At 32.1% G+C, this 12,138-nt stretch overlaps 1 protein-coding gene across 1 annotated transcript; it reads right to left on the reverse strand.

Moving 5' to 3' along the window:
- Positions 1-2,900: 2,900 nt before the first annotated feature.
- Positions 2,901-4,153, reverse strand: LOC131855747 (uncharacterized). The gene is made up of 2 exons (XM_057986481.2): positions 3,935-4,153; positions 2,901-3,818 (listed from the first exon to the last, which is right to left on the reverse strand). Exons 1-2 carry the CDS (start codon positions 4,122-4,124, stop codon positions 3,046-3,048), a joined length of 963 nt encoding a protein of 320 aa, XP_057842464.2. The 5' UTR covers positions 4,125-4,153; the 3' UTR covers positions 2,901-3,045.
- Positions 4,154-12,138: the final 7,985 nt, after the last annotated feature.

Genomic DNA, 12,138 nt, shown 5'->3' on the forward strand with positions numbered 1-12,138 from the left:
AGCTATTAAAGTTGAAGAAAAAGATTATGGGCTACTCATGGCCTACCGATGATGTTTTTCAAGAGTGGTCCCAAAAATATGCGGTGCAGGAAGAAGATGCTTCAGCACAGTTGGAAGATGCTCTAGGACAGTTAGATGATATTGCAGAAGAGTTACCAACTAAAAAGGCTGCTGAGACAGAAAGATACTTGTAATTGCTTTTTGAAACAAAGTATAGTTGTAACAAATTTTCCTAGGGAAGTTTGAAGCTTTATATGCATCCATGTTGTTATAAATGGATACCAGGACTGTAGGAAAAGGGAGATCACAAGAAAATTTAAGAAAACTCTACAAAAATATATCTGGGATTTTCTAGTCATATAGAGAACGCTCTAATGTTTTTGTAATATTTTCTGAAATTAATATCAATATACAAACCATCAATTTTGAGCCTAGAATTTGTGTTGTCTTCGGGTGTGCTTGCAAATATTTACTAGTCTCAATCTGAGTAATTTAGGGTTATTCATTTGAGCATGGATTGTAAGGCAATCTTTTATAAGTGTGTTTCTTAGCTTTTCTCTTCAGGAGGGAAATTAAATACGCAAGAAATATCTTTGTCAGTAAGTTACTTGTTTAGAAACTTTGAATGTGATGAATGCTTTCTAGTTTATAGAAGTCGAGGTGATGGGATGTGTGGAGATGTCTAATTGTGGGATTATTGTTTAAACTTAGATGACTCTGTGGCCTAGATAAGGCACTAATATATATTGTAGTTATCTTTTTACATATTTTGTGGATCAACACTAAATAGGAGCATGGGCTTTATTTCTTTGTTTCAGTTAGTTTTAAGGCGAATAGATTCACTAGTTTTCAGACTGGTTTACTCTGGATCTGTCTTTAAAAGTGTGAATTTAGTTCACAAGAGGTTTACCCGCCTGAACTTTGGATAAGTTCAAAGTGTAGAAGGTTATTTAAACCTTGTCATATGTTGCTCTGAAGTTTCTTTTCCCTGATCTCTCTTTTATAGACATAGTTGTTATTTTCTTCCAAGGGATAAAAAGGGAATCAGAATTTGACAACAACAGATTACAAATACAAATAGAAATAGAATAATTAGTAAGATGATGAAGAAATATGAATTTACAAGAATAAGATTAATTAGATTAATTAAATAATTAAATAATTATTTAATCAATTAGACGAATAATTAGTACATGATCAATGAGATATTTTTAGGTGTCTACAAAAAGTGTATTTTTTTCAAGTGAGAAAATTACAATAACATTTTCTTAACACAAATATTTTAGAAACAACTTTTTGATACTTTTTTTAAAAAATAATTAAAATAAATCAATAATGATAAAATGATAAAATAAAATTTACCATCTCATAAAGATATATATATTTTCTATTATATCCTCATTCAAAACCATTTTCCAAGTTTTGGAAAGAAAAATAAATCTTGAGAATCTATAGCAAGTATGCAAAAACCACCTATGAATGACTTTATTGGAGTGAACGAAAAATAAGTCATGACAATCTGTAGAAGCACCTATGAATGACTTAATTGGAGTGAATGAGTTGCACATGTTTGTTACAGGAAAAACAAATGGCTACAAACCTATCACACAATATTTATGAACGGAAATTTAGAAGCAAAATCAAAAGGAAAGTTTGAGCTAGCCCCATAATCAGTAATTCTGATATGCTCCTATAAAGTTTGGGGTATAAATACAACACATAGGGAATACTTTGGGCTTATAACTCTAGTCTATGATCCCCCATTTTTCTTGCTAACATTGTTTATTTTGAAGAGTCAAATGATGTACAAATTTGAGGTCCATATTTAGTAGTTGATAGTACTTTAGGATCAATGAAAGATTGATGTAATTCTAGTGAACATTAAATTACTAGGTGCCAATATTATAGATTCTCTCTAATACAAAGTAAACACATTTTTAATCATCATTGAATCTTAGTGTTATTTGTGTGCACAATTATGGTCTAGTAACAATTGAGATATTTTTTGTATTATTTTCTTAAATAATTATACCAATCATGATGAAACTTGTATGAAGTTTATCTCTTCACAATTCATTTCTTTAAGAATTTCTGGCACTCAATAATGGATGGTGTGAAAGAGTTATAATCTATATTTTCCAATTTTTTAATATAATTTTAGTGGGAATCAATAATGGATTAGGGTATGCAGATTATATTTAGAACACAAGTTTATTGTACATCTTTTTGTGGGTTTTGTTAGATATTACAATCTAATTCAAGATTTATATATATATGTGAATGGATACAATCTTATAACTTGGAAAGAACCATAACCTTAAGTGTAATTGATCAAATTAATCATTAATTAGAAAATGATTACCAACAAATCACTCATATATCAATTTATAACTCTACTTGGTAAAGCTATGATAGTGGTTTAGATTAGTTAATCAAAATTTTTGGAGAATTTATTTCTTTTTAAGAGTGTCAACACATATATTAGTAGGTTATGTAAGAACACCTAAAGATAAGATGTAGATAACATCTCATAAACATAACAAATTTTATTTGTATACGCTTAAACATATATTTCAATAATATATTATATAGAACCAATATATAAATGAATTTAAATTTAAAATATTCAAAATAATTAGAAATTGTATTTTGGGAGAGATTTCTAATGCTTAATAAGAGACTACAAACAAAATTATAGAGGGAATATGAAAAAAGCATGGTCAAATCTTTTGTTTCCAAAAGAAGGCACGTGAAACTATTATTAATATTTGTGAAAAGGTTTACAATCCATATAGACAACAACATAATAAATGAATGGTAGAATAATATATCACACAAAATTATGAAAAATACACAATGAAATACAATGAATGCCATCAATGTTTTTAACAAAAAAGAAATGAAATGAAATGGGAAATTGCATCATCATGCAAATATAAGGCATGCATATACATAACAAATAAACTATGTGCTAGTCACATCAGGGTATCATAAATATGTGTTCATGGGAATGAGAATAGTTTGATAAATTGAGCTGAACTCATCTTATTTAGAAGGTGGAGGTGGGGTGAAAAAGGGAAAGGGTGGAAAGTTAAAGGAAGGAAGTGGAGGTTGTGCGAAAGGAGGGAGAGGGGGGAAACTAATTTTTGGTGTAGGTGGAGGATTAGGAATATTGAGAGGAGGGATGCTCAAATTTGGTAGAGGTGTATTAGGGAGAGGGGGGACACTTAATTTGGGGAGAGGGGATACACTAGGAAGAGGAGGAACACTCAATTTTGGAAGAGCGGGTACACTTGGTAAAGGAGGAACACTCAACTTAGGGAAAGAAGGTGCATTTGGTAAAGGAGGAAAGCTTAACTTAGGAAGAGGAGGGGCAACAACATTCGGAGCACTAGGGAGTGGAGGAACACTTAATTTTGGTAGAGAAGGGATGCTAGGAAGAGGAGGAAGAGAAACCTTAGGTAGTGGGGGAATGCTAGGAAGTTGCAAGACCCTACGGTGAGGGATAGATGTAATGATGACTTGTTGGGATGAACGATATGATAATGGAGTAGAAGCATAGGTCTGAACTTCACTAGAATCTGAGGCTATTAGGATGAGCTGGGATGATTCACTGATTGAGGGTATGTTGCATGACTCATGGGGGCTGCTGACAAGTCTAACCGAGCATGATCTCCCAGGGTTAAGATTGTGTATAATGGGAAGTTCAACCCTGAACTCTCCATCTTCATTAGTTTCTCCTTCAACTGAAACCATTTCATTGGTGCTCTTCCATTTCCTGTTACTGCTGATGCTACACTCCACGGCAACCAAGGCACCTGCACACCATTCCATTTCATCACTATCTTCCCACCATAAGACATCTAACACCTGGACATCGTCAAAACTATTAAAGACATGCTATCTTAATAATTAAATTACATTACATATTTACCAGGTAAGAAGAAGGCGTTTTCTGATCGTTGGGTATCACAAAATACGCTACCCTTCACCGCAAAACTTTTAGGCTTCTGAATGCCTTCTTCATAGCTGATTCGGCTGCCTGCACTTGCAAAAGTAGAAACAAAGAGAATTAAAATTCCCAATAGAAGCATTGGTGCAACGTAAAAGGCTTTTGATGCCATGTTTAGGTTTAGAGCTTATGCTAGGTCTCAATTCTTTTCTCCCTTTTATAGTACACTTGTTGGAAGCGTACGCGATATAGTAGGTGGTTTTGTTGTCATGGGTAGATGAGATTGAAAGAAGATTTCCGCATTCCTCTTTAAACAAAACTAGATGATATAGAATAAAATTGAGAATCGCTTACTTTGGGTGGATGGTTGTTATGCTAACTCATTTCCCCATGCATATATAGTTGAACAAACGCCTTCTCATATTACGCTTGTGCCTGCTTCTTTCTTTCTTTCTTCTAAAGGTGTCTGTCTTTCTTTCTTTCGGTGGGTTGAATATGTCCTCCTACTCTGCTCTACGCTGTCATCTCTTCAAAACATAATAATTTCCGCCCAACTACACAAGTTGACCAGCCATTCAAGTATGGAAAGGTAGTTACGTTTTATTTTCTATGAAAATTGGTATGAAATTAATTTTTTATTTTGTTGTTGGTGCGTTGTAGTCAACCCGCAAGCTGTGTGGAACAGGAGCCATTGGCTTAAAAGTTTTATTCTATCAATGTGTACAAGATTGTCTCTTGAACAGGTCTAAATCTGAGCAAATGGGCTTATGTTTGTGGACAATATCTTTCGTTCGGAGAAGCGAATATATATATATATATATATATATATATATATAAAAGCTACTTTATTTTGAAATTATTTTATTTACAGTATATATGGGGAGATAAATTTTTTGTGTTTTTTATCTAAAAAATATTATGTTAATATTAAATATTAATATTTTGATGAATAAATGTGATAAAAGAGCATCACAGTAAATCTTATCACATTTCATTGTATTATACTAATTTGATTCACAACGAAGATCTAGAAGTCATAAATGTTTCATCCACAACACATTCAGATTTCAAGATATTTGGATTAGTTTTTGGGAAGTTATTGCTATTAGAAGATATCAATATGGAGTTAACAACATAAAGTTTATCATATAGAGTGTGCCCAACTTTTTTGTACCTTGTGACATCAAAATTGATACATCATGAGGTAGAATGGGACCATAGCAATCATCAAATGAGACTACAACATCTTTCATTACAACGAGTGTTGATATACCTTGTGGCTGAGGCAGATCATTACTAAAGTTTGGATCTTATATTTAATCACTTTTTGGATTCTTTGGAAATTATTTGCTGGATTAGTAAAGTTAGAAAGTTAGGTTAGTTTGAAGGAGTTAGAGGTAGGAGTTAGAGTCGTTTTCTTGAGTTTTGTTGTCAGAATTATATGTAATCTTGTGATAAGCATATGGCTGCCTGTTAAACATTCTATAATATGCATGTAGTAGACAAATAACAACTATATATTTATTATATTATATTGAATTAATGATAATCTTTTTCCATTTGTGATAATTCCTTTATGTCAACTCTCGACTACAATGTACAAAAATCCTACCTTTGGACCCTCCATTCGTGACTATATCAAAATGTTTGTCAAATTAAAACTAAAAGATAAGAATGTGTCTCGCTGGACCAAAATTTTTCATTTTAGTCTTTGCTAAGAGTTGATATATAATGTCTAAATTAAAAAATTCCATATGTCAATAAATAGATCATATTTATATGTATAAAGAAATAACTAGGGAATGACAACCATTAGTTTTATAATAAACATACTAATCAGATTTAGAATACTCAAAACCCAAACATCACACATATGTATCAAACTTTTGGTACCACATTCTAGGACTTTGTTGGAGGTCATATAATGCTTTATTTAACTTACAAACCAAATTACTTTTACCTTTTATAATGTAGTTCCATGTTAAGACAAAACAATGGTGCTCAGTTAATCATAACACAATCAAATATGTAAAAGGCCAAACTACCTTCGTGAAATGAGAGGTAAGGAATCTATCTAATATATAATCCATAGAGAGGTAACATTATGATACTCAACTATATTCATCAATAATACAACTACACTAATTAATCTATACAACAATATTATTAATAAAGGATTGCAAGGTTAATGAAGATTGCTTATCCCAATAGGCATTACTATTGCCATTCTCACCCATAATGACCATTGAGAACAACATGAAGTAGATATTTGAGCTTTTGGAACCTTTCACGAGCTAGAGGATTTGAGAAAATATCTGCTATCTAATCATTTGTACTACAATAAACAATCTTGAACAAGCTTTGTTGAACTAATTCTCAAATATAGTGATGTTGTATCTTAATATGTTTGGCTCTACTATGATATTAGTTTAGATTTATCATTTTTATAACAATCTTGTTGTCACAGTACAACAAGGTAGGTCCATTCTATATTGGGTGTAAATCCTCATGTAGTCTTCTCAACTGCAAAGTTTATCACATTGCTAATGTTGTAAATTTGTATGATACCTTTGTTGTAGAAATTGATATAGTGGGTTGTCTCTTGGACTTCCAAGAGAACACTACAAAACTAAGACAAAAAGTGTAACTCAAAATAGAATTTTGATCATATTTTGAACCTGCCCAATCTGAATTTGTATATCCAACCAGCTTACTATCCTTTCAATGTTGAAATTTGAGACCATAACTCAATGTCCCTCTAACATATCCAAGACTCCTTTTAGTTGCACTTCAATGTGTTTTCTTAGGATCTTACATGAACCTAGATACCAAACTCATTGCACATGTGATATCTAGTAAAGTAGTAGTTAAGTACATCAAACTTCCAATCAGTTGTCTATATAGAGTGGTTTCCACTAGATCTAACACATTTAAGTTAGACAATTGAAGTCCAACTTCAATGGGTGTTTCAATTGGTTTGCAAGTCTTCGACTAATTTTTTTTGTAGGATATACGAATAATATTTTTTCTAAGACATGAATATTTCATCTTTGCTTTGTCATACTTCTATACCAAGAAATTAGTGCATTTGTCCCAAATATGTCATTTCGAATTCAGTAATCATGGTTGTTCGAATTCAGTAATCATGGTTGTTCTAAGCATGGTATTCAACTTTTGATTTAAAGATTTGAATTTCACTGAATTCTTGAAAACCTTTTTGATATAGGTATGAGTCTACCCTTGAATACCATGCTCTTGGTGTTTGCTTGAGACCATACAAGGACTTCTTTAATTTATAAACATAACGTTCTATATGAGGTTATTTAAAACCCTTAGGTTGTGAAACATACACTTCCTCATCAATATATCCATTCAAGAAAGAACTCTTTATATCCATTTGATAAACTGTCCAAATTGGCTAAGCTGCCAAAGCCAAAACCAATTTGATGGTATCCATTCATGCTATAGGTATAAATATTTTGGTGTAATCAATACCTTCCTATTGAGTGCACCCTTTAAATACCAATCTAGCCTTATGATTATCAATTCTCCCATCATATTTATACTTAGTTTTGTACACCCACCTTATACCAATAATCTTTACCATGAGGTAATTGAACCAAATACCATGTGTCATTCCTTTCAATTGTTTTTATTTCACTATTCATTGCTTTGAAATCCATTCTTCTTTTTATTTATCTCACTCAAATTTTTGTGGCTCATTGTTTTACATGATTGAGTCATCAATGCAAAATTCACTTTTTCTTGTGACATTGTTGTCATTTTTTAAAATTTGAATCCTAGATGATCATTTTTTTATATTTTTTTCTCTCGCGAAAGGTGATTTAGGTTCATCTTCTTCTTGTTCCTCCTCTTCAATTTCATCAACTACTATCTCTTTTCCCTTTGTTTCATCTTCTTTGAATATTTTGAGCTCCTTCATCGAATACCATGTCTCTACTTATCGTGTGCTTTTTTCCTATAGGTCATATGATTTATTTTCAGTTTTATAACCAATAAAATTTTATTTTAGGCATTTATCATCTAATTTATACCTTTTTTCTTTTTGTATGTTTGCATAAGAAACACACCTAATTACTCTCAAGTGATCAATTGTTCTGGGGTCATTCCATTAATTGCTTTTGTAGGACTTATATTTAGAAGATACATTGTTAATCATACTGCTCTTTCCCAGTAAATTTTATCCAAATTTTACTCTTTCATCATACTTCTTTCCATTTCAACAATTTTCCTATTCTTCCTTTCAACAAATCCATTTTGTTGTGGAGTGTAGTAAATAGTGAATTCTCTCTTGATTCCATGATTTTTGCAAAAATATATGAACTAATTTGATTTGCACTCACCTCCATCATCTGACCTTATCATTTTGATATTCTTACCACTTTGTTTTTCAACCTTCCTCTTGAACTCTATACATTTTTCAAACACTGGTGATTTCGTAACCAAACAATTCACCCAAGTTTTTCTTGAGTAATCATCAATGAATATTAGAAAATACTTATATTTATTTGAAGGAGGTGTTGCCATGGGACTATATAAATCTATATAGATTATCTCAAGATGTTGCTCAGCTCTAGTAGATTTTCCACTAAGAAAACTTGTCCTATGTTGTTTTCCAACAATACAATTTTCACATGTCACATCTTTTGTATTTTTAATGAAAGGTAGACCTTCAACAATTTTTAATATTTTGAGTAAAATTAACCCATTAAAACCAAGGAGATACCTTTTGTGCCAAATTTTACTTTCATTCATTTTGCTAGACCTTAGTGCTTGGTTTCCATGAAGTGAAATGTAGAAAAAACATCTTATCATTTGTCACCTTTGTTCTTGGAACAATTGCATTCCTTTTCAGTTTATCTCTTGTTATGCACCCATTCTCATCAAAAGTCACTTGAAAATTTTTCTCTAACATTTTTCCAATAGATAAAAAATTATTTTTGAGTGCTGGAACCAATAATGTTTCATGGATATATTTTACTTCACTATATTTTATTGTAAATACAATAAAACCCTTACCTATTCTTCCATGAGAATTATTATCTCCCAGTACCACTATACTCTAATGTTTTTGATCCAAATTGACAAATAGATGGTTATTATATGTCATATGTGAACAACACCCAGAGACTATATACCGCACATTATTTCTATTAACATTTGTACTGAAGCAAGAAATGAATATTATATAAATTTTGTTTATCTTCAACAATACTACGAGCACTTCTCTTTTTGTTTCCCCTTGCTTACTCCAACATTTTGAAGCACAGTGTCCAAACTTATTGCAATAAAATAATTAGACATTCCTTTTATTATTGTTTCTCCCATTATTTCTAGCTCTTCCTTTTGTTGTTCCTTTGAAGCTGCTACTTAGTCCTTTGAAATAATTTCCTCTTCCTTCAAAATTGCTAGATTCACCCTTGTATTCGTTTGTATTTCTATATTCACTCTTACCATGATTGTTGGAGATTGTTTGGAAATTGGAAATAAAGGCGACATACTTTGATGGGAGCTTGTCCAACAAGTTGTAGACCAACTGTGCATCCTTATTGTTAATGCCACAATCTTTTATTTTTGTTCTTAGCTCAGTTGCTTTAGTTACTGTGTTGGTGAAAAATTAGGGTTTTCACAATTAGATATATGAAAACCGCTAATTTTTACTTAGTGTAGCGTCGTAAATTGTACACCCTTGCTAGGGTGGTACAATTCTACACTTAGTTTAGCACACGCTTTTGTGTGTTTTGCATCTTGCATTTCTAATTCCCTTTAAGCATTTAATTAATTAATTAAATTAAATCTAAATTCATATTTCATCTTTCTCCACATTATAAAATTGGGCCCTTTACCCTAAGTGTGCCCCTTTTCATTTTATTCTTCCAATAAATCATTAAATCATAAACCCTAATTATGTCTTATTTCAACCTTTAAGGCTTGATTTCTCATATCAAAATATCTCAAAATCAGCTTTAACTTTGGGATTCTCTCTAATATCATCATATCTAACGGCCCTGAAAATGTGGTGAAATTTTGGTCAAACCAGGTGCCCAACATTTTTCCTGAAATTTTGGGAGCATAATTTTATGATATTATAATGCTTAACCCGAAGAAATTGGTGGGAAATTTAATCTCTAAGTTAGACTAAAGAATAAATTAAGATCTATGGTTTCATACATAAGAGCTCTCTTTCTTCATTTGAAGGCATCTTTGAAAAATGAGTTTTTAGCGAAAAGAGCTAGCAATCACAAGGAGACTTCTATGTAGTGAAAGAGAAGCTTATGTGGAGTCTTCAACAACATTCATAAAAATTAATCAAGAATTCATCAAGTATTCATCAAGCATTCATTTTCCATTAGTAGCCTTCAGGACATTGAAGAATAATAGGAGATCAAGTGGCTTATATCTCTCCCTTGGGGATTGGTATGGTTTCATGTCATTTTCATGTCTTTGTATGAGATTATTTACACTAATTTTCACATTTACATCCATGTTTTAGATAATTTAGCACATTTAATTTAGAGAATTCTCATTCTCATTTATATTTACATTTACATTTACATATACATTTAGGGTTTACTCTCCAAAGCATAAGGTAGCTCTAGTTTCTTATCTTTCTCATTTCAGGATCTTACACACACACAAGATTCATGCACACACTATTTTACTATACAAATTGGCTATTTATTGAGGTAGAAATCACCAAAATAGGGGTTTGAAAGGCAAAACCCTACATAGCCACCCAAACCCTCTCTTTTTAGTTGCAGGTGCAGGTGCAGGTACCTGGGAGATTTTCAAGACCGCTAAAAGGCACAAGGATTGTTTTAAACCCCCAGATCTATCCTAAAAACATCAAGGATAGGGGCATGGAACCTTGGTCCTTCCCAGGACAAGGGCCTGGCGCCCTAGTCCCTCCACTTTCAGGTGATTTTCAGCAAGGTGAAAGTTTAGGACCTTCAATTTGCAATATCTCAGTTGCAGCTTCCTGTCAGATAAAACGGGACCAAAGTGTAGAACTCCTCTCCAGGCCAGTTTGTCTCATTTTTGAACACCAGGTACACATTCAAATTCCTCCCCCTTCTTTTCTTTCAGTATCTTAGTTTCAGATCTGCAAGTTTCTACAATTTTAGTTCATATATGCTTCATTGTGTATCTCCTAGCATAGTACTTCATTACATTCAATTGCACATATCTTAACTTCATTTAAAATAAGAGGAATAGAAAACCTAAGAGATAATCCTTTTCTCTCTCTTTCTCACAAGACATAGCCAAAGTGAGCTATGTCCCTACGCTCTTTCGTATTCCCAATGTGTTGGCAAAAGTGGTATTAGGTCCTAGTCACCTGGTCTCGCTTTTTCCCCTCCACATTTTGGTGAACCCGATGTGAATCCAATCTTCTTTAATTATGATTTATTTTCTCAAATCTGAGTATTTTTTCTATTTCAAATTCAAATTTATATTTACAAGTTTCAATTCCTTGCAAATTTAAAAAATTTAGAGGTCAATTTTGTTAAAACCCTCATTTTTCAATTCAAGATTGAACTTGTGGATAGCTTAATTTCGATCATTAATTTCAGATCTGATTTAGGAGAACATTTCACTCATAAATTTCATTATTTAAATCAACATTTAGAGTGATTTCATTGGTTAAAATTGAACATTTCCCTCTATTTTGCACATGTTATCATTTAAAAAAGGAAAATTGTTGTCATGATGCATTTATTTCATAGATGTGATAATGGTCTAACTTCCCTTATTTCAATTTTTCCCTCTCTTAAAGAACCTCATCCTATCTATGAAAAAATTTTAGTGCCTAAAAGAGTTGTTACCAACCCCTTCAAAACTCTCCCATGCTCTAAGGATGAAGATTTGAAGAGTGGTCTTGACAATTCTCCTAAAATGTGCCCTTCCCATCTAGCCATCTTAGAGGAAGAGTATGATATCATAAACACCTTTCTTAGTGTTACTTTACCTTCGTTACATGATTCCTCTCTAAGTGAAAAGTTATTGATGGACATTGATTTATCTTCTCCTAAATTTGGTCTTACCAATGGGGGCATTTTAGTGCAACAAGAGGTTATGAGCACTTGTTTCAAAGATCTCCTTCCTAAGCATGAATCTTTGGCAAAAGATGTTCATCTTCCTCCTAAAGAATACTCCTCTCTTGAGGA

This window comes from Cryptomeria japonica, chromosome 7 (assembly GCF_030272615.1).
Source record: "Cryptomeria japonica chromosome 7, Sugi_1.0, whole genome shotgun sequence".
NCBI lineage: Eukaryota > Viridiplantae > Streptophyta > Pinopsida > Cupressales > Cupressaceae > Cryptomeria > Cryptomeria japonica.